The 22,465-nt window shown below is 55.1% G+C and overlaps 1 protein-coding gene across 4 annotated transcripts in view; it reads right to left on the reverse strand.

Moving 5' to 3' along the window:
• The window catches only part of SNTG2 (syntrophin gamma 2), a 136,610-nt gene that overhangs the window by 42,174 nt on the left and 71,971 nt on the right, over window positions 1–22,465 (reverse strand). For all 4 annotated transcript variants that reach the window (XM_047845279.1, XM_047845280.1, XM_047845278.1 and 1 more), the window contains 4 exons: window positions 21,981–22,108; window positions 8,041–8,170; window positions 6,389–6,427; window positions 1,889–2,005 (listed from right to left, as the gene is read on the reverse strand). In XM_047845279.1, coding sequence (XP_047701235.1) covers window positions 1,889–2,005; window positions 6,389–6,427; window positions 8,041–8,170; window positions 21,981–22,108 — 414 coding nt within the window. The remainder of the gene's footprint in view (window positions 1–1,888; window positions 2,006–6,388; window positions 6,428–8,040; window positions 8,171–21,980; window positions 22,109–22,465) is intronic.

The following is a 22,465-nucleotide window of genomic DNA, read 5'->3' on the forward strand; positions in this document are numbered from 1 at the left end:
CAAAACTAAACACCAGACGGTCCAGAGATCACACTCCTTGGAATTCAGTCAAAGGAGGTGAGAACTTACGTCCACGTGGAAACCCGCACGTGGATGTTTACAGCAGCTTTATTCGTAACTGCTAAGCTCGGAAGTAACCAAGATGCCCTTCAGTAGGTGACGGAAAAATAAACTGTGGTCCATCCAGACAACGGAATCTCATTCTGCACTAAAAATACATGAGCTACAAGCCACGAAAAGACGAGGAATCTCAGATGTTACTGAGTGAGGGAAGCCAGCGCGAAAAGGCCACGCACTATGATTCCAACCACAGGACAACCTGGATAAGGGGAACCCACGGAGACAGTAAATGATCGGTGGTTTTGGGCCACAGCACGGGCGGGGGTTGGGCTCAGAGGATGTTCAGGACAGCGAAACCACTCTGTAGGATGCTGTAATGGTGGACGCGCATCACAGCACCCTTGTCCAAACCCAGAGAATGGATGTTTAGCAACAAATGCTAAAAAAACATTAGTACATTTGTTCTGAGTAGAATTCTATGATTGTTTTTTTTTTTTAATTCAGAAAACCCTTTGGCCTCAGTAAATTCACAGCATTGTTGGTTTAACAAAACACGTGCAGCTACACCCAAGCCGGTGTCCTGGGGGGGTCCTGGGACAGGAAGAGCGTCAGTGGACAGGCTGGTGAGGACAGCAGTGTCTGGTTTAGTTACCAGGAGGGACCACTGTCCAGTTTCACTTTCAGCAAAGGGACCACAGTCACATTTGGTGCCCACCTTTGGGGAAACTGGGACCCACAACTCTCCATACCACGCATGCGACTTCCGGTAAATCTAAAATCATTCCCAATTAAAAAGCTTATTAAAAAAGCTATATTGACGCGTGAAAACTTGCATCATCGTCTCGATGCCTGGAGGTAAAATGTGATTCTGCCCTTTCATTATTCTTCATTTTTTTAAAACCACTTTCTTGGGATATGATCGCCATCCAACAAGAACACAAATTTAACGTACGCGGCCCGATGCGTTTGGAGGTGGGGCTCCACCCACGACACTGTCTTCCCACCACGCACCCCCCGCCCCAGACAAAGACTGGGTGCTGGCGGGAACGTGCAGAGAGGGAGCCACGTGCACTGTCGGTGAATGTGAGCTGGCAGGGCCACCACTGACAACAGTGCGGAGGGTCCTCAAAGCATCAAACCTGGAGCTACCACGTGATTCGGTATTTGTGCAAAGGAAATGAAATCCGGGCGTCCACACACTCAAACTTCCATCCAGTGCTATTCGCAACAGCCGCACACGGACACAATTCAAGGTTCATCGCCCGGTGGGCAGAGAAAGAGTGTGCCGTGTGTGCATAATGGGACATGGCCCAGCCTTAAGAGGAAGGAAACCCGTTATTTACTTTCAACGGCAGAAAGTTCCATCGACACTGCACACAGCGCATCCAAAGTTCTGGACGCCTGAACCTCCCAGGTCCTGTGGTTCCTGGTCCTGATGCCCACAGAAGCTGCTTTGACTGATACCCGAGGCAGAGCACATGTTATGTACCTGGTTCACTCAGGGAGAAAGGCGTCGTCGGTGCTAATTTGAAAACAAAATTGCAAACTATGGCATTTAGCGTCAGGTTTCTACGAGGGGCCCTGCTGAATCAGGCTGTTTGGTTATTTTCACAAAACTTGGGGGATGTGAAGGAAAGAGGAACTTTTAAAGTTTCATGACCTGTTCTGTTTCGTCTCTGGGTTCTCCGACCACGTAACGGACGGGCTCTGTGCCCCCACCTCCGGGCCGGGGAAGGGGTGTGAGCGGGAGGGCCTCCCGCGAACACTGGATCCCATCGCTGCTTCTCATCAGCAACCCCTTGCCCGCGGAACGTCAAGGCGTCCTTACCGGAGCGGTGCTGAAAACATACAGCAAAGAGCCTTTCAGGGCCAAGAACTTGGATCTGAAGGTCTCACGGGAGCTGGTGCCTTCGAGTCTCTCCCTGACCCAGCCCATGTGCACAACCTGCAAAAGAAAGCCTGTGTAATTAAAGCAAAGCCTTCGCAGCGGGCACGGTCGCAGGGCTGGAAGCGGCAGAGACGGGCACGCCCAGAACCAGCAGGTGTCCTAACCCTGATCAAGCAGACGGATGTGAAAGGTAGTGTCCCGGGGCGGCCCCGGGGCTCTGCACCTGCCGGGCTCCGTGTGCGCGTCTGGGCACCGCCGGACCCCTCGCCTGAGGCAGAGTTGTGCCTCCCACGCATCTTTCAAAACACAGTATTAAATCACATCCTCTCAGGGGCTAGGATTTCGGATTCGTCCATGAGTTTGCACAGAGCTGACGCACGTGGGAAAGGTGACTGTTTCTTTAGCGTTCCACTTCCTGACGAGAGTGAAGAGAAGACAACGATGTTTGACTCTTACGACTGGCATTTTGTGTGCAGGCTGTAACAAATCAGAATAGGATCCAAAAAGCTTACGGAAGCAGTGATTTAACCTAAGTGTTCAGTGCACGAACACAAACTAACGTTAAGCTGAAGTCCCTGCGTCTTACCCCAAATTTTGATGTGACACATATTTTGTAGTAATTTCATTTTAATTTCCTCCTTTTGCCACGTTTACAAGAAAAAGTAAGTGCTTAGAGCAGCTTCACGTGTAAGTAAAGCGAAGGGTGAATTACCACAGACATGCCAGGAAACCTTACGAAATAAAACCGTCCCACGAGCCGCTTCAAGGCGGTGCCCTGGGGCTCACTGGGGCGCCCAGCCGGGGCTCAGGTAGGTCCTCTCCGCTTCTGCGGTTTACGTGACAAATTCCTGACAGCTTTCACTCTTACGGCCGGTGAAAGACGTCCTAGGTCAAGATGCCAGACGAAGTTTTACAAGAAGAAATGTTTAAAAACCAGATTGTTAATCTGAAACATCTATAAATTGCATGTGAACTTAATGAAACTCCGTGTGTAATTTAATTCCGCCTCGATTAATTAGCAAAGAAATAAGTTACAGCTTAGCTATTATTAGAAACGTTGCCTGCTTTGTGAATCTTTTTTGGGTATATGTAGTTCATAAATAATTTCAAGGGTAGCTAATATTATCTTTTACATTATGAATTTTCTAATGGCTTATTATGTGTTCCAAGAAATGTATATTATAATTTTAGGAACACCTACCTGATTATGTCACTGTAAATTACATTAAGAGGACATGACCATTCATTATAATAAATGAGCACGTTTTCATTTATCTCTTCTGATTCCATTTCTATAGGAAAGCCTTTTTTTTCACTTGACCGAGTCAAGATAATTAGGTAAGTGTTCGTGAGACGACGCCGTAGGGTCGGCCCTTTACACAGAAAATGCCCACGTTATCTGAGATACTTAGGTTTCTTTTGGGTTTGATGAGCCAGGCATCCACATTTCCCTTTACTTCAGGTTTTCTAGAAAAAATGTAGTTTGGAAATGTACAGAACTGCTTGTTGTTTTAGCAGGGAGCGCGTGTTCGGGTTCGCCCGGGACCCTTTTAAATGCACATGTGTTGTTTTCAGGCTGGCCGGCATCCCGGAAGGACCCGCCTCTGTTTGGATGGCAACATGTACAGCCATCTCACTCACTGAACGTGAGTCTAAAATCGTCTGTGCTGGGTTTTCTGTGTGATCTGCCGATTCTGTCTTGTAGTTGTTCTTGCAATTTCAGTAATCCCCAAATACGTTTGCTTTTAAAAGTATTTAATCAAATAGTATGTTTTTTCTACATACCAAAACCAGGAATTAACGGTTCAGAATGAAAAAAAGCATGCCTTCTCGTTCCTAAGGGCCCAACATCACAAATCTAAACTCCTATAATACACACAAAATGTTTACTTTTTGGAGCACATGTGAGATAATCTGTATGTACCCAAAGCACACTGAGACAAGGCAGGGGTAGCTCTTCAGAAAGTCCACACGGTAAAGCTCGTCTCTAATATTTCCTTCCAAATGAACTAATTTGAGCCCCCGAGGGGAAAAAGAGTTCAGAGGCGCCTGGATGGCAGGCCAAGGTCTCCCAGTTTGTGGGTTCGAGCCCCGTGTCGGGCTCTGTGCTGACAGCTCGGAGCCTGGAGCCGGCTTCAGGGTCTGTGTCTCCCTCTCTCTGCCCCTCCCCACTCGTGCTCTCTCTCTCAAAAATAAACAAACATTAAAAAAAGTTCAAAGTAATAAGGAAATTTTGAGGTTAGAAAAAGTCTTTAGATTTCCCATTACCGCTTGCTTATCTTATGGGAGAGAAAACTGTGGCTGAGTTGTTAATTTGGCCAAAGTATGTCACCAGTGAAGGGATTACTTGGGATTAGAACCCAGGTGTTAGGGACACTGGCATCACACTGGCGTGGCTTAGCGTGTGACAACATCTTGCTAAGACCAAGCAGAGCACAATTACCCCACTGCCTCGAGGTCCCTGAGCCGTAACTACCTAGTGCTCTCAGTATCGGGAGTTTTGCTCCTCGGATGGCTTGAAGTTTCCCTGAACACTGGTTCCTGATTTTCTGCTGTGATTCCCGATTTTCAGAGTGAAACACAGCGTGTTCTGAATCCCAGACCCGAGGCTCTTCCTCACGTGCCAGGAGACACAGGTACATCCTGAAAGGCCAGCGCGTTCCTCCAAGCATGGTACTTTCAAGCCCCGTCAAAGCCACACACTGCGCGTGCCCACGTGTGCACAGCCCTGACCGCAGTGACCTGCCAGCAGGGTCCCGGGGAGCGTCCCCACTGAACGACTGAAAAGCTGAGTTCTGGGTCACCACCCGGACCATCCCTCTCTCCTGTGGTCTCGAGAGAGTCTCTGATTTACCATAAAAACAATTCCACAGACATTTTGCTAATTTTGAGATCCAATTTCAGAACGGTAAATTATTCCAGGAGAGAGCAGAACCGATTGGTCGGTTCCCACCTCCCCCCCCCCCCCCCAGCCTGGAGAAGACACGCTTTACGTGTGGACAGTGGAGCTCTGCCCTCAGTGGAAGAGTCCACAAGAGCCTCCACGTTAGAAACACAGCGCAGACTGAGAAAACGGTATTTTCTGTACAGGACTACGAAATGAATCCTGTATGAATTTAAAGGCATCTATGGAACTATCACCCATTAACAGCTCACCGCCCTCCTTCAGCTCCCTAAGGCAAAACAGATGATCGTGTATTCAGAAAAATGTTACGAGAAAAAGAAGTTACGTTTAGAGCAGCTTTCCTTAGAGTTTGTTTCTTTCCTTCTCTCTCTCTCTTTCTTTCTTTCTCTCTTTCTCTTCCTTCCTTCCTCCCTCCCTCCCTCCCTCCCTCCCTCCCTCCCTCCTTCCTTCCTTCCTTCCTTTGATGTTTGTTTACTTTTGAGAGATAGAGTGCGAGCAGGGGAGGGGCAGAGAGAGGGAGACAGAATCCGAAGCAGGCTCCAGGCTCTGAGCTGTCAGCACAGCGCCCGACGCAGGGCTCGAACCCATGAACTGCGAGGTCATGACCTGAGCCGAAGTCGGCCGCTCAACGGACTGGGCCACCCAGGCGCCCCTAGAGTTTCGTTTCTAATTACAAAACGTGCACTCGTGGATGGACTCAGACACAGGCCTAACTGTCCCTCTCGCGCAGCAAACACGGACCGGCACAGACAGACGAGTGCCCCCACCCCGCGCCCACGCCTGATCGCGAGCACCATCTAGAGCGTGTGTGGGCGCTACTTAAAGCAAACTGAGCTCACTCTTCTCGGTTTTCTGCACCTCAAACCTGCGAGAGGCAAATCAGAAAACTGATGGGCAGGGAATAAAAAGTCTGCCCTCACAGGACGGCTTCAACTGTGACGTTTCCAGAAAGAGCCAGTGACTTCGTGGCTTCACAGTGCAGGCACCTGGCGCTCAAACTAGTTGAGCGTGATGGGTCACTCGCGGTGCTCGCAGACCGAGCGAGTGAGGGCCCTGAGTCGGGGGGCAGCACCCAGCCCTGGAAGGAAGGAGGTGTTGACTCCCCACGACGCGGCCTTGCAGGCGAGCCTGGGGCCCCGGGAGCGCTGTTCCCACACACCTGCCGTAATTCCTGCTGGCCAGAGGCCGCCCCGGGGCAAGGCCCTCCAAGTGAGGACGTTCTCTAGGAAAATTACACCGTGCTCAGATCACGCAGGGGAAAACCCTCTCGGCTTAACTACTCACAGTGACACAGCTGTTTAATCGCACTTCCTCAGAGCATGTGCCGACAGCTCGGCTATAACGTGGCACCGGGGACCAGAACCCCCTCCCTAAGCCGTTTCCGCTAAAACTGAGCAGTTTGGTGGAGCTGATACTGGGGGAAGGACCCCTGACTTCGGTCTGCTCGTCCTCCCCAGATTTCCAAATCAAGCTCCAAATCCAGAAGCTACTGTAGAGACTTGTTATAGGATCAACACGAAAAACACAAGCCCTACCTGGTCACAAGGAGAACAGCCCTCATTCACCATTTTCATCTGTGAAGAGAGGGAAGTGAGAAGTCACTATGACAAGAATATTAACGCCATCATTTCTTCGCCTGTCGAACTGGCAACTGAAATTAACTAGCCGCGGGAAGGGTCCTTGGGAACAAGTTTCTTTTACGATGTATTTCTAACCTAAAAACCAGACTACGTACAAATGTACAGCAGCAGTTCCCACAACGAAAAAAAAAACAGTATTAGCAAAAAACAATAGTAGCAAGAAACTACTAGCAAAAAACAAAACTAGCAAAAAACAATATTAGCATACTGAAGCTGTTCTTTTTCAAATATCAGCATCTTGTGTGAGTGAAGCTATGGGACCACAGATACTTGAATTTCAATACCTGAAAAAAGTGGGGAAGACACTTTCTGCTCTAACGATCTTAGAGTTTCACATCACACACATTCTCCCCCACACCCCCAGGAATCCCGCAAGGTGGTACTATCTCCAAACTTTACCGGTGAGGAAGTGGAGGTCCAGGAGAACAGCACACACGCTCGGAATGTGACTTCAGATCCACATTTCCGGCTTCCTCCCCTCTGCTCTGCCAACCGGCTGGGATGTGTAAAACTCACCCAGAACTGAGGGACACTCACGGTCACATGCACGCCTGCAAATACCAATCTACCACCAGCTGTCTGCTTTCTCCTTTCTTTTCATCCGTCCAGATACTTTGGAATTCAAAATGTCAAGCCTGAAAACTAAGGTCTTACAGAGGCTCCTTATCTGACTGGAGAAAGAAGCCATGAGGTCTGCAGAATGGAAATCAAACACATCGCTCCTTCCCGAGTCTCCCGATGTGCTCGGTCAACCTGTCCAGTAGCTTCAGCACAAGGCAGTGTGTGTGGAAGAAGGGGGGCGGGGGGGGCGGGGGGGGCGCTGTGCACGTGCTGCTGCAGTGTCAGCCCCAGCGCTGGCCCCGCTGGCCCTCCACCTGCTCGCTCCAGCACAGAAGCTGGCCTCAGGATGCAAACACAGTCACTGGGCAAGTCAAGGCCACGTCTGACCAGGAGTGAGTCCTTCCGTGAGTGTCCACAGCTCTGGCCACCAGCCCACTGCCAGCACACCGTGGTTCCCGTGGGAACTTACTACTTAGTTGGATTTTAACTCCCAGCCCGTTTTGTTTTACTTTTAATTTTCTAATTTCATATTGACTTTGAACATCAAACAGATCGCTCCAGGAGACAGCACTGTCTCCTGGATACTTGCTCTGAATATTTGGGACCTAATCTTTTTGGTTGGATATGCCTCTTGTTTTCATAAAGTTACAGGGGGAACTCCATCTTTGACCCCATTAAGTTCCCCACATCACATCAATAAAGTATACGTGAAATCATGTGCACATGAGTACATCTGTGTCTGTGCGGGACAGGAGTTGAGAGAGGAAGGTCCTCTCAGGGAGGGAAACGGCCCCTGGGCATCGAAACGTCTGACCTGGTCCAGACTCTCCTGCCAGGAGGCATCTGGACAACTTAACACGACCTGGTTACAGTCAGAGATGTTGTTTAATCTCGTAACCCACTATTTTAGAGTTAATCATAAATTAAAAGATCTCTATTTCTGTGGATTAAACACAAAAGCACTGAGTCACGGGAGGTGTGCTCACGCTCTCCAGTGTCAGGTCACTGATGGTCGCGGACACTGCCCTCAGCCAGTCGGCGCTCTCCCGGGCCGTGTGAAACTGCAGGACTCCCGTGCGGACGCCGTCCACAGCCAGCACCTGGAACGCGCCGGACCTGCAGGGAGGGGAGAGCCACGCTGTGCACACCAGGCGGACAGTGTCGTCCACGGCGCCCCCGGCCCGGCCGAGAGCCACACACGGAGACACGTGACAGCGCCCTGACATGACCACCCTGCTCCAGTTTGGAAGTTCACCAAAATTAAGTTCAGAACTTTGAGATCCATCACTAACAGACCATTTCTGCATCAACAGGAAACACGAGAGTCGTTCGTGGAGGACGCAACTCCTGCTCTTTTGGGAGTTTGGGAGTTCTCGTTTTACAGAAGCCTTGGTAAAGTCCGTCCAGAGACCATCCATTGTGGCATCTGAGGCTCCAGACACGATGATGGCGGCGCCATTGCTACTCGACGTGGACAGCCTCTTACGACACACATCGAGTGACGTTGTGAGGGCTGAGCCCCGAGCCTGCAGGACCGGAGTCCTTATGGGGAGAGACGCCAGAGCTCCCTCCCCACCCTGGAGGACACAGCAAGAAGACGGCCGTCTAGAAGCCAGGAAGAGGCTGTGATGCGCCCGACGTGGACATCTGGCCTCCAGAACGTGAGGATGTGAATTTGTGTTGTCTACGCGGCCCGGTGAGCGCTTGGCTGTGCAGCTCCACTGGACTAATGAAACTCGTACGGAAGGTAATGTCATCGACACTTCCGTTCACGTCTCCTTAAGAAAACCATGTATATCAGGGCACCTGGGGGGCTCAGTCGGTCGAGTGGCCGACTTCGGCTCAGGTCATGATCTCGCGGTCCGTGGGTTCCAGCCCCGCATCGAGCTCTGTGCCGACAGCTTGGAGCCTGGAGCCCGCTTCCGATTCTGTGTCTCCTCCTCTCTCTGCCCCTCCCATGCTCATGCTCTGTCTCTGTCTCCCAAAAATTAATAAACGTTGAAAAAAATGAAAGAAACAGACATGCGATGACTGTAGCACATCACAGGAGAAAACCAACAAAGGGACAGACGCTATGGAAGAGCCGGTGAATCTAGTGGAGTTAACGATATGAGAACTGAAATGCCGGAGAGGCTTCATAGTGGACTTGAACTGGGTGGGTGGGCAGAGTCCCCCCAACCCCCAGACCAGGCAGAAGAAAGAAGGAAGAAACCTGCCACAGGCTCTGAGAAGCAAGAGACGCTGGGGTGGGGGCACCAGCAGGAGGGAGACTGAGGGCAGAGGAAACGTTCCCAGGTTTTCTGGGGACGGCCCGTCAGCACACCGGGGACCTGGGGACGGCCGGTCAGCACACCCGGGACTTGGGACGGCCCGTCAGCACACCCGCCAAGGCCCAGGGGTGCAATCTGGATGCAGACTCACACCTCCAGGGACGGACACCTTGGGGAAACGATGCGGGGAATCCCAGCCGAGGGGCACGTAGTAAAACAGCTCATTCCTCACAAGGAGGCCGCCAGCTATCAGCTGACCTGTTGCAGAGGCGGGGGCACAGGGGCAGGAGGGCAGGGGGGCAGGGGGGCAGGGGGCAGGCACAGCGCATCCCCAGCGCTCAAAGCCAGAGTGTCGGCCGAGCACCGTGTTGCCAGCCCACAGGCACCTCTCCACGCGGACGGAATACGGGCGTTCCCGGTGAAGGAAGCAGAGAAGCTGCTCCTGAAACCCCTGGGAAGTGCTGACGAGACTGTTAGGCTGAGAGCAGGCAGTTCCCGCCCGTGACGTGGATCCACGGGAACACAGACCAGTGCAGTGACGACGGAATCACAAGACAGGATACATCTTTTTTCCTCCTTTCTTTGCTTGTGTTTTTCTTTTTTTAAAGTAGGCTTCATGCCCAACGTGGGGCTCGAACTCACGACTGAGAGGCACGCGCTCCACGGACTGAGCCAGCCAGGCGCCCATTTCCTCCTTATTACAAACAGTGTAGAAGCCGTTGTAGAAAACGCCATGTCTCTGACATACTGCTGGCCCCACAACGGGGAAACGTACATACCACGGGCTCGTATCTGTAACACACGTGATCCGTGGGTCACATACGTGCTCGCGACAGGGCAGAGGACATGCAATGCACTAAGGAGTTGGTAACAAGGGTGAATTAATTAGTTAGCAAATTAGTGTTCACATGTGATGTATGTACGAGATTACTCATGGCTCTGGGGTTCAGCATATGCCCCTTTGCTAATCAGAATCCGGCCCTGCTGTGTCCTTTCAACCCCAGGGACACACAGACCGCACCTGCAGAGCTCTCTCTGCCCCTCCCCGCGCCCAGGACCAGGGGAGCGTCCTCAGTCCGACACAGCCCTCCACGGGTTAGGGTTAGGGCTAGGGTCAGGACCTCCAGCCTCCGACATCTGTCCCCCTTCCCCACGTGATGGGCTTCAAAACGCCTACCATGCGACAGAACACAAGCGTGGGAGAAGAGGCCATAGGCAAGGTTATTGCAAACCCAGTTTCCCTGCAAAGAGCATCACTCAGAAACTCACCTTCAAAGAAAGCAACACAGATTGAAGATTATACAGACGCCGACATTAATGCCGATTGACACATACACAGTAATAACGTTTGATCAGGACGTTCACTCTGGCTAATTGTTAGGAAAGCAGTATGAACGACAGATTCCCACTCATTTCTTCCAGACCGACTCTGAGGGTTCACTGTGTCAGCATCTCGCGTGAACTGTGTTCGGGCTGGTGTACAAGGTCCCTCCCAGTGCACAGGAGGAGCCCGACCACGCAGCCCTGGAGTCAGAGCATCTGCTCACTCGGCCTTTTTGGGAATCTGTCCAACGGTCAAGGTCGTCGTCAAAGCTAAAGATCAGAGTACCCACCGCTCGGGGCCCAGCACACTCTGTGACGGCCCTGCGTCGGGTTTTGAGAATCCGCAGAAAAGCTACACCTGAGCTCCCACGGGGGGAGCGAAGCCTCGTCCAAACACCGTTTCCGCAGGAAGTCGAGGCCCGGCGATGCCCAGGCTTCCGGAAAGCCTCTCCTGCCCCTGGACAGGAGCCCCGGAGGAGAAGTGGGCTGCACGCACACGGCTTGAGGCCCCCACGCTTTGGAGCTGAGGGACAGGATGTGTGTTTATTCTGCTCGTGATGGGCATTTGCCAAACAAAGCGAGAAGAAACTGTGCGTATGTCTCACTGTTTGAAAAGTTTGCGCTCGCCTGCAGCCTTTCGAGACTGTCTCTGTAGCCTGCACATCACGTTTTAGTGGAAGGTGGAGGAAGATTCTCTCCCTACTCTCCCCATCGGGCCGCGGCATTCCTAAGTACCACGTTACACGGGGGCCCGGAGCGCCAGTCTGAACCCAGGCACCGTTCTCCCCAGGGCGGTTATTCTAAGGCAGCACTCCTAGGAGAGCCAGGGACGACGAAAGCTGAGCAGGTCCAGACGAGAAAACCAGCTTCTCCCTGGTGGTGCCAAACAGAGCAAGTTGGCGTCCTCCTCTGTCACCTCCTGTCACCTTCCCGAGACCAGGCCTGTGTCCGCCCAGCCCCTGGCCCCGCGGTGGTGTGAGCGGCACGGTGCCCCACACGGGCTGAGCACCTGCACGGGGTGCCCCTTAAAGGAGGAGCAGAGATAGAACAGAACCACAAGGATCCTACGGTCACTCACCACTGTCTCCTTGCTCGACTCTCGTGTCTGCTCGCTGCCTGCCTGTGCCTCCCACCAGATGCTGAGCTCCGTGAGCACTCATGCCGGGTTCGTTTGTTTCCCACCTACGGGAGCACCTACAGTGTGATCGAGAACATCTGCCGCCTGAGCACGTGCAGCCCGATGCGTGAGGCGAGGTGCGCCCAACCCCCTGCCCACTGCGTGGGTGCTAGAGGACCGATCTGATGGATCGAGACGGCTTCCACACCCACGACCCCAGCCCCCAGTCGGGTGGCGGCTTCCACACCCCCAAACAGGTGTGCTGATGGGCTGTGGGGCCGCGCTGTGTGGACCAGACTCGGCAGGTGCTAGTGTGGCCTGGCAGACGCAGGCACGTAATTACTATAGTTACCATTTCTTCTGGAAAATCCGCCAGGAGAGCCAGTGACACGGCACCGGGTGACTTGTGCTTCTTTTGCGCATCTGTTCCCTGAGACGTCACCCCCTTTGTCGGAGGACGACGGTCCGGGGCGTGAACGGTTCACACTCAGCATTAGCCGGGGCAGTGAGGGGACCGGAAGGTGACCATTTCCTCAGGCCTGGCTTTGCGCCAGCACCGTGCGGCCTGACTCTCGCTCTTCGTGTAACGCATGTCTCCTCTCAGCGACCTTGTAAAACAGGGTTACCGTTCCGGCTTCCCAGAGTGGCGTCGAGAGACCACGTCACCCGCCCAGCTCACAAGGTTGGAGACCAGATTTCAGCACCGCCCAGCTCCCTCCAGGTCTGTGCTCTGGACAGGGAGCCACGCTTCCTACAGGAACCAAGTTACCGTCCACGGTTTAGTTCACAAACACAAGCAGCTGAGTCTTGGGTTTCTGTCCTGCTTCGCCATTACCCGTGCCTATGGAAGCCCGCTGCTTCGTCCGGGCCACCCCAAGTCGTCAGGAACAGTGGCCAACGGTCACCGAACCCAGCTGGCACCCACCTCACTGGCACCCACCGTCCACCGAGCCCCGGCCCCCGCACGACCTCTCCTGTGTAAACGTCCCCTGCACCCTCCAGCCACCACCCCCGAAGACGTGCAATCCGAGCGTCAGCTCGATTCAGCGCACTGACCGCGACACCACCCGGACCACGTGCACGTGGATCTCACCCGCCTTGTTTCCTCCTTCCGCTTCAGAAAGTAAACCCTCATGACTCAAACAGTACACCTGGGTCACAGAGCCTGGCACGAATCGGGCGTGACAATTACCCAAAATATCCTACGGATCGTGGATAGAAAATCGCGTTTTCTGACTGTGGACAGAGAGGCCACAGGCGGTGGGCACCTCACACCAGGAGCTGAGGAATCTCCCGCCTCTTGTGTCCTCGGCCCTAACACAGGTGGGGGGCAGGGCAGGACCGAGCTGTCACGTGACCAAACCTGTGCATTTGTTCGATTAAAAACCGGGCAGAGGACCTGAACGGACATCTCGCCGATGACGACATCCAGACGCCAACGGACACACGAGATGCTCGCCATCGCGCATCATCGAGCCACAAGGACACGTCACCTCACACCTGTCAGAGCGGCCAACGTGAACAACTCAGGAAACAACAGGTGTCGGTGAGGACGCGGAGAAAGAGGAGCCCTCGTGCACTGCTGGTGGGGGCGCCCCCGTGCAGCTGCTCTGGGAACGGTGTGGAGGCCCCTCGACAAGTTGCAAGTAGAACCACCCTCCGACCCCGGAGCCACGCGTGTCAGCATTTGTCAAAAGAAGGTGAAATCGCCACTCCCAAGACGTACGCGCACCCTCACGTTCACAACAGCCAAGACGTAGAAACCACCTCAGTGTCCATCCAGCCGTGAACGGATAAAGGAGACGTGGTGCATCGGGGCGCCCAGGGGGCTCCGTCGGTTAAGTGTCTGACCCTTGATCTCAGCGCAGGTCATGATCTCACACTCCGTGGGTTCGAGCCCCACGTCGGGCTCTGCGCTGACAGTGAGGGGCCTGCTTGGGATTCCCTCTCATCCTCTCTCCGCCACTTTCCTGCTTGCACTCTCTCTCTCGAAAAAGATAAGAAACATTTAGGGGCGCCTGGGTGGCTCAGTCGGTTAAGCGTCCGACTTTGACTCGGGTAACATTTAAAAGTTTTTAGAAAGGAAGCTGTGATACACGTATACAGTGGAACATTACTCAGTCGTAAAAAATAACAGGATCTTGCCATTTGCAGCAACACGGATGGACCTTGAGAGTACAACGTTCGGTGAAGTAAGTCGGACAGAGAAAGACAAGTGCCAGCTGGTCCCCCCCTCTCATACGTGGAACCTGAAAAACGGAACAAGTGAAAAACCAAAACCAAATGGAAACAGACTCCTGGATACAGAAGACGATCTGGTGGTCACCGGAGTGAGGGTGGGGGATGGGCAAAGCAGGCGAGGGGGACGGGGGGGGGGGTGGTACGGACTTCCAGCTCTAAGCAGTGAGTGACACAGAGGACAGCCACGCCCCAATGACACCGCACGGGGGCATGTGGTACCTGAACTTGTGGGGATCACTTGCAACCTACAAAGACAGGAGATCCCTTCGATCCGGCCTGAAACGGAAAGGATATCGCGTGTCCCCTACCCTGCAGTGAAAATCGTCTTACGGGTTTACTGCTAAAAAGGAAGCAGTGAGGCCCCCAAGCAGCCCAGGTCCCGGAAAGGTCAGCTTGCAGCACAGAATGCAGCTGGTGGGTCTGTAGGGTGCCCGCGAGTGTGGGGGCGCCCGGGAGCACAGGGTTTCTCTGCACGCCCGGGGCGGCTCCGCCGAGCACCGTGAGCATCGATGCTGTGCCTGAAACCCTGGCCCCCATGTACTTATCCACAACGTGACCTCTGTCTCCACAGCAAGTCTAGGCCAGCGTACCGGAGTCACAGGCCGTGACAGCTCCCGGTCCCCCACACACCTGCATTTTCTGTATTTCCCAGAGTCAGTATTTGTAGCTGTGCGTATCCACGGGGGTGTGTGCGCACGCATGCACAGGTGTGTGTGTCAGAGATGCCCCAACGGCTCCGATCCTCACCCCCGGCACAGGCTCCGCGTCCTTGCTGGCGGCCCCCCGCCCTCCAAGTGCTCACGACCGCTCTCCCCTCCCTAGGAAGCGTCGCCATCCTTCCTAGGTTTCGGACGCAGGACCCTTAAAGTTCCAATCTGATGGCTGTCACACTGAATATACACACTTGCACACACACAGCAGGGTCCCCGGAGCAGCACACGGCACCGGGTCGTGTCAAGACATGCTTCCCGGGCAAAACTCCGTCATGGAGATTCGACGTCTCAGGTCCTCAGGGATGGGGCAGGAAGGGACTGGGGCCGCAGGCAGAGGGGCAGGACCCTCCCTGGGCCCCAAGAGCTCCTGGAGGCCGTCTGGAGTCTCAGCCGGCGACTCCTGACGCACAGCACACATGGGACACAGAGGCCCTACTGTGGAAGTGAGTCCCGGGCATGAGGGATGGCCCGGGTCCGGGACAAGGGAACGCCGAGGCTGTTCCCTGAAAGTGACTCGGCAAACCCACACCAAGCGTGTGGGTGACGGGGAGGCTGGCCCGGAGGGACTCCACTGACCCTGAACGTGGCCTCCCCGCCCATCGCGAGGTCTGCAGCAAACGTTCCCCAGACGGGCTCATTTCCGGCGGTCGTAGACTTTCCGCTCTGTCTGGCGTTTGTCAGTGAAGTGTTCGCAGTAACTTCTTGGTCCACATGGTGCTTAAATTGTGTCCCCAAAGAGCCTTTTGTCAACGATTTCCGGCTGACAGCATGTTAGTTGATTTTATGGAAGTCACCGAAATGCATCGAAAAGACTCTCAAGAGGGTGTAAAACATACAGCATCTCACGCTGTCTCCGCTTCTCAGACGGGCCAGGGATGTGTGATGAATCTTATGTTCTTTCAACGAGCGTATGGGTTATTTTCACAATCCTATGTAAGTCTTTCAAGTTAAATAAGTAACAAAGTTTAGAGGCCAAAGAGATACCTCGTGTGTTATAATGACACAACGAATGGTAAAGAGAGCTCCCTGACGCTGCTTCCGACCTTGCGACCACCACTGTGCACGACAGTTCGTAAACCGCAAACCGCTCTGGTTTAGACTCACTGTGACCCCACGCAGAGGGTCCCCTTGGTGTCACCACCTGGAGACGAGGAGACGGAGGCCTGTGTAGATCGATCAACGTACCCAAGGTCACGAGGCCAGAAACTGGAAAGGCACACACACACACAAACACACGCATATGCACACGCGTGCACACGTATGCACAGAACCCAGTCTCTGCTTCTGCAACCTCGGCTCTTACGACAGCACGCTGCCTGGCGGGGATCACAAGGGCATCTCCCTTGCGTTAGAACCACGCAGACCGCCGTCGTCGCCACTCGGCGCCCCTGCTTCCCATGCCTGCCTGCATCCTGCGCGTGCACTTGTTTGGTACAACCGGATGTGCTGGACGGTCCAGACGGGCCGTGGCCACCCCGTGTGGCCACCCCGTGCGGCCACCCCGTGCGCTCTCTCCTGGGACGGAGACACTGCTGGAAGGCAGCAAGCATGCTGGGGCAGCCACAGAGCTTGAGGACCCGCAGTGGTTCTGTCACCTTCCGCGCAGGAACGCGTGGGTCCCGGGCAGGGGTCCGTGCGCCCTGCGAATGCCGCCTGAGGGCCCCCGTCACCTTCTCACAGACTGGCAGACATGTGGCATCAGAAAGCATTTTGGGACACCTTCGGTCTCGGGGAGAAAATGGCCTCTGGGTAAGAGCAGGGCGGGACTGGCGGAGACAGGAGGTGCCCGTGGTGCCGTGGCCCTGGGAGGCAGGGTCCGTGTGGCGCACCCAGGCTTGCCCGCGAGGCCGAGGCAGGAATGGAAACCCAGATAGGCCTGATTCGCTGGGTTTGTCCTCAAAAGTGGTTAGAAAGCTGTTCGGGTAAGTCAAGAGCAGGGTCCCCGTCTGTTCCCGGGGTCAGGGCCCAACCAGTGAGTGAACGTGGGAGGCCTGCCCGGAGCCACGTGGGAGCCTGTGGACCCCCTGCCGAGGGCGATGCAGATCCTCTGGGCACCGGGAGAGTGTTAGGTCATCCAGGGCACAGCGCCCCTCAGTGGCGTGGAGACCCTGTCCCTCCAGTTCCTGTATTTCCCTGTAAGGACGGGACCTTGATAAGCGAGGGCAGAGGCACGGGACTAAACACCCCTGCTCTGCATGCAGCACTGGGGCGGCGGGGGCAGGGGGGGTTCTGTTCTGGCTGAGGGACCCGTGCAGTGGGCGGGAAGCAGGCACGTGTGTCTCCAGCCACTTTAAGACCCCTCCTGATTGTTTTCATGTCCAGCTCTGGGTGCCTGTTCACCCCGCCCCCCCCCCCCCCCCCCACTCGGGTGCATCCTGCTTGGAAGGACGACGACGTGCATGTGGGGACCCGCAGGCAGGGTGCTCGTGACCCTCAGAGTGCCAGGAGGTGCCACTTGGGGAAACCACCACTGGATCCGCAAAGACAGACACGGAGCACTTCCACGTCGGCACATACCGCAGGGGAGCGGCCCCCCAGGATCACAGCCACGGAGCAAGTCCCGGCCACTGGCTCTGTTTACATTGGGTACAGCTCAGGGTTCGAATCTCCAGGAGGGCACGGCCCGCCGTCCCTGGCCGGGGAGGCTGTCCAGCTTCGCGCTACACGTTTGATCAACGGGCAGTGTCTGCTCTACGTCAACCCCAGCCCACGCCAGGAACGGCCACTGGTCAGGTTAGCAGGGGGGGGCCACGAGGTGGGGGCGACTCTCCGTGGTTTCCACAGGCTTGTGCAGGCCACGGAGACCTGACCAGAGCTGACCACTGACGCAGGGGTCCCTGCTCCCCGAGGGACGGCCGAGACCCCGCCTTCCAGCCATGACGCGAAGCTCGTCCCAGGGCCAGCGTGGAGGGGGCAGCACGTCCACACATGGTGAGGCCGTGGTCTGTGCTTTGGAAAAGCGCACAGAGAAAGCACGGCAGTCTTGTGTGGGCGTTAAAGCCGGTAATCACGGACCAGGAACACAGGATGAAGGGGCACAGAATTCGCCGCTCGTGCAGGGACCTCACTTCCCTCTTGGGTAGGCGTCGGCTCTGAGGCAGGCTCGTCACCCAGGCCGGGCCAGTGACATATGGAATCATCGGGCAAAAGCCTGGGCCGGCACCGCATCAGGACCCCCGCTCTCCGGCGGCCGGGCTTGCCCAGCCATCCCAGCAGGTCTGAGGCTCAGAAACACGGTTTGCGGGCACCGGCTCCCAGACCTCCGCATAATGGACGAACTCCAAGTCTGTAGGGACGCTTCCAGAATGGCATCGTTCTCTTTCAACAAATATGAGCACCCTAACTTTCTACGCCTAAAATGAAACTTCCAGAACCCTTACGGCCAGAGTGCTGGGATGGAGACCAGAGCCCTGGCTGTGAGCACTGCCAGCCGGCCTGCGGGGCACCGGGCTCCCTGTGGGCCCCACGGAGGAAGTCAGCACAAGGGTTCTTCACGATCCCCCCTGAGCAGAGACACGGACACCGTCCAATGACGAACTGACCGTGACGATGCCTCTCCCAGGACACTTCTGGCCCGCTCCTTCCCACTGTCCCCTGCCATCTTCCTAGATAAAAATTAAGCCAAGTGATGAGCACAGGAGCCCGATGCAGATCAGACCCTCAGTTCCTGACCGTCCTGCTGAGCGCCGACTCCATCCACATCCTTTACAAGCCGCTCCCCTCACTGAGACGCCACGGCTCCCGGGACGCGGGACGTGGTCTCCCAGCTCTGCTCGGCCACACCAGGCCCACAGGCGCCACGAGGCTGCACCCGCACGATTCCCAACCACAGAAAATCTGCTACAGAGGAGTCCATTCCTGGCATGAAACTAACCTTGCGATAGAAATCACAGTATTTAGCGGGATAATCCTGACAGCCCCTGTCGCTTCTCAAAATGTTCCCGTCTGCAAACCATCTGGCTCCCGACGTGCTTTCTTCTTCTTTTTTAAAGGTTTATTCACTTATTTTCTGGGGGGAGGGAAGGGCAGAGAGAGGGAGAGAGTCCCTAGCAGGCTCCACACTGCCAGCACAGAGCCCGACCTGGACCTTGAGCCCACAAACTCTGAGATCATGACCTGACTCAAGAGTCGGACGCTTAACCGACTGACCCCCCGGGTGCCCTGCTCTCGACGAAAGAACACACACTCTGTGCTCCGTCTTCTAACGTAAGGTCGTCTCCCAGAAGAAAAATGGAATCGCTGCAGTGGTAAGACACAATTTCACTCTTACTTTCAGAGACTCAACACAAGTGAGGCAAAAGGGGCCAAAGTTTCAGTTTTGCTCCTTCCTCCTCCTCCCTCCCCACCCCTCCTTCCTCGCTTCCAAGTTTCAGAAACAACTCTGTACTATCTTTTTCTTGGTCGTCTTTTAATGTTAATTTATCTTTGAGAGAGAGGCACAGCACAATCAGGGAAGGGGCAGAGAGAGAGGCAGACACAGAATCCGAAGCAGGCTCCAGGCTCCGAGCTGTCAGCACAGCGCCTGACGCGGGGCTCGAACTCACAAACCGCGAGATCCTGACCTGAACCGAAGTTGGCCACTTAACCGACTGAGCCACCCAGGTGCCCCTACATTTATTCATTTTTGAGAGACAGAGAGAGATAGAGTGTGAACATGGGAGAGGCAGAGAAAGAGGGAGACACAGACTCCAAAGCAGCTCCAGGCTCCAAACTTATCAGCACAGAGCCCGACGTGGGGCTCGAATCCACGAACCACAAGATCGTGACCTGAGCCGAAGTCGGATGCTTAACCGACTGAGCCACCCAGGTGCCCCGTCCATACTGTCTTCGAGGCCAGCATTAAACCAGAGGCATGCAGAGGCTAGTCTGAGCAGGACCACGGAGGTCTGTGCCCTGCAACCGAGTCCAGCTGTGCCCAGTGCCTGCGGGACAGACTCAGACTGCCTGACGCTCTTGGTGACATCTCTCAAAGCGTGATTTTCTTCTTTCAGGTCAGGCATTCCTCTTCTGCAGAACTTAGGAATTCTGTAATCTCACAAGCCTTCAGGATACTTGAGAGCTCCTTTAAACCTACAGTGTTAGTTTACGTTACCTGCGCGAGACCTTAGGAGGCAGTGAGGTATTAACATCTTTCCCCACCTACTTGTTTAAACACACGCCTCGCTGGGTGAAGCCATGGGGCCCTGGAAAGGCAAAGGGAAACCGGCAATATGTCGATTCCAGGACCCTTCCCCACCCAGGACTCTTCCCCATGCGCTGTGCACCTCCCCAGCGGTCTGGCGGCTTGTCCGAGGACAGCAAGGCTTTCCGAGGCGTATCCAGGCCATCTCCGGAAGCCTCCTGGAATGACCCTGGACACTCTGCATGCACAGTTCCCTTGGTCCTAAAGGCGTCCTCTCTGCCTTTACTTCCAAACCCCGGCACACGCACCTCGACTCAAACCCGGGTCCTGGAATCCCAAACCGGCGTCCTTTCGAAGGGACCAGGTGAAGCACAACCAAGCATGGACTGAGCCAATCGTGTGTTTAGAGGACGCGCCCCTGAGACGTCTCTGGACCCGCACGCGCTGCCCGGGTGACATGGGGCCTTCAACCGACACGATTTTGTCTCCGGAAGAGTTGAGGGCTGTCCGTGGGCTGGCGGCTCTGCGGCCTTTCCCCCGGGACAGGAGACGGGGCGGCACCGAGGCGGCAGCAGGAGCCCTCCCGAACCGCGTGTTGTCCACAGGCACAACGTGCTCATCCCAGCGGGCGCCTGCTGGAGGCCCGATGGGTTCGGCTCTCCCGTCGCCAGGAGCACCCGCTTGAACACCCCAGGCAGCGGAGCGGCTGGCAGAACCCAGTCAGGCGGTAGCGTTCTGTCACGCACCCCGCGGACGGCACAGGGCACAGCCGCGGCCTGTGGGAAACGAGAGTGCTGGCCTTCCAACCAGAGGCTGGTCCGGGCCGCCCCTTCGTCCCGCGAGACAGCAGGTGCCTGAAGACGTCCGGTGGCCCTGGTTCTCCCAGAGCCTCTTATTCAAACAGGGGGATGGGCAGACACACACACACACACACACACACACACACACACACACACACACTTTAAGAGGGATCTGTGGCCACGACTGCTGTTAGGCCTACACATGGCTGTTTACCGACGGGCCTACCTCGGCCTGCCTGCCTACTCCTCTCTCTCTCTCCCTCTACCTACCTACCTTCCCACCTTACTGTCCACCTACCTACCTACCTACCTACCCACATGCCCATCCATGTCTTCCCACCTCCCTAACTTCTCAGGTCTACTGACCTTCTCCAAACGGCCACACATGCAAAACTTAGACTCAGAGCTGGCGTGCACGCGATGGTGTCAAAAGTGCCCTCTCACGGATGTGCACATTGACTGTGAGAGGCTACGCAAGTGATGTCACTTGATACCGAAAATGAAATGGTAGCCGTTCGTCAAAAGCGTCATCAGACAGACTCCCTCCTTCACCGAGGGACCAGAGAAGAGAACCTTGGACTCCGCTCTCCCCCACCCACACATGAGCACGCACGAGGGCACACACTCACAGGCAGGTGCGGGCCCGCACGTTTTGTCAAAGATAGTGCTCAGTTTGCAAACAGCAAACTCCTCCCTGGCTGACAGGCCACGGCTCACACAGGTGTCTGCACACCCGTCGTACAACCGAGAGGCAATTCACCAGCACCGTGCCGTCCCTGCCACGGTGGTTAGCCACAGAGGACACGCCATGCCTGGGAAGAGAGCAAAACGCTGAGTCCGCAGAAACAGTTATGGAAACACAACCTTCGCACATAAATCTTTGAAATGGATTAATTAACCGAGCTCGGAGACAAGCAGCCTTACTGGACACGGATGCAGGTGTAACCCCTCATTTTATGAACAGCGACAACGAGGCCACGGACTGTAAGTGACTTCTCTGGAACCGTCTGCAACTTGGACACGAATGCACTCTTATTTCCTGTCTAATTCTACCGACACTTACACACGAACGTACGGTCTTTCCAGTGATCGGCGATTCAGAAGAACTAACACGAATCACCTCACCACGGGAGGCCTGTTGCCGACAACAGATCTACTACTGCTCTGATTACGGTTTCCTTTCAGTGCCTACCTTTCCTCTGACTCGTTACCTATTTATTTCGCAAATGCTCGCTCTACCAGAACACGTCACACACGCTTGCCTCACGACACAGATGCTCTGGGGCAGGCGGCGGCTGGGGGGTGTGCCAGCGTCCCGCTTTCCGACGGCGGTCACACACCTGCATTTTCCTGTTCCAGCCTTGCACCTGGAGATTCGGGCCATAGACAGAGGAACGGACAGCGTGTCCAGCCAGAGCTTCTCATACTGTGGCGCGTCAGCTGCGGGCGAGGAAGGCGACGGCGAATCCTGTGCACGGTAAGCAAGAAGCAACAGTCACAGAGTCAGTCAGCACCGAATGCAGGGACAGCCACCAGCATCCCGTCGCCTAAAATTCAAAGGAAATACATTTCAACTGTTTAAAAAGCATGTGACAATTTTCTGGAAGATCTGGAAAGAAGTAAGTGCCCTCCCATGCGAATTTAAACTAATTCTCTCTTTTGTCAACAAAACACTGCACAGAAGAGAAAGGTCAAAGGGGAAGCTTCGGGGAGAGAGCCTGACGTGGGAAGGGGCGAGTCCAGGAGGCCGAGGGGCTGCGGCCATGGCCACGTCAAACGTTGCAGTGGGGCGCCTCCGGGTCTGGAGACAGAATGTGCTAGTGCC

This window comes from Prionailurus viverrinus, unplaced genomic scaffold (genome assembly GCF_022837055.1).
Source record: "Prionailurus viverrinus isolate Anna unplaced genomic scaffold, UM_Priviv_1.0 scaffold_33, whole genome shotgun sequence".
Classification (NCBI taxonomy): Eukaryota; Metazoa; Chordata; class Mammalia; order Carnivora; family Felidae; genus Prionailurus; species Prionailurus viverrinus.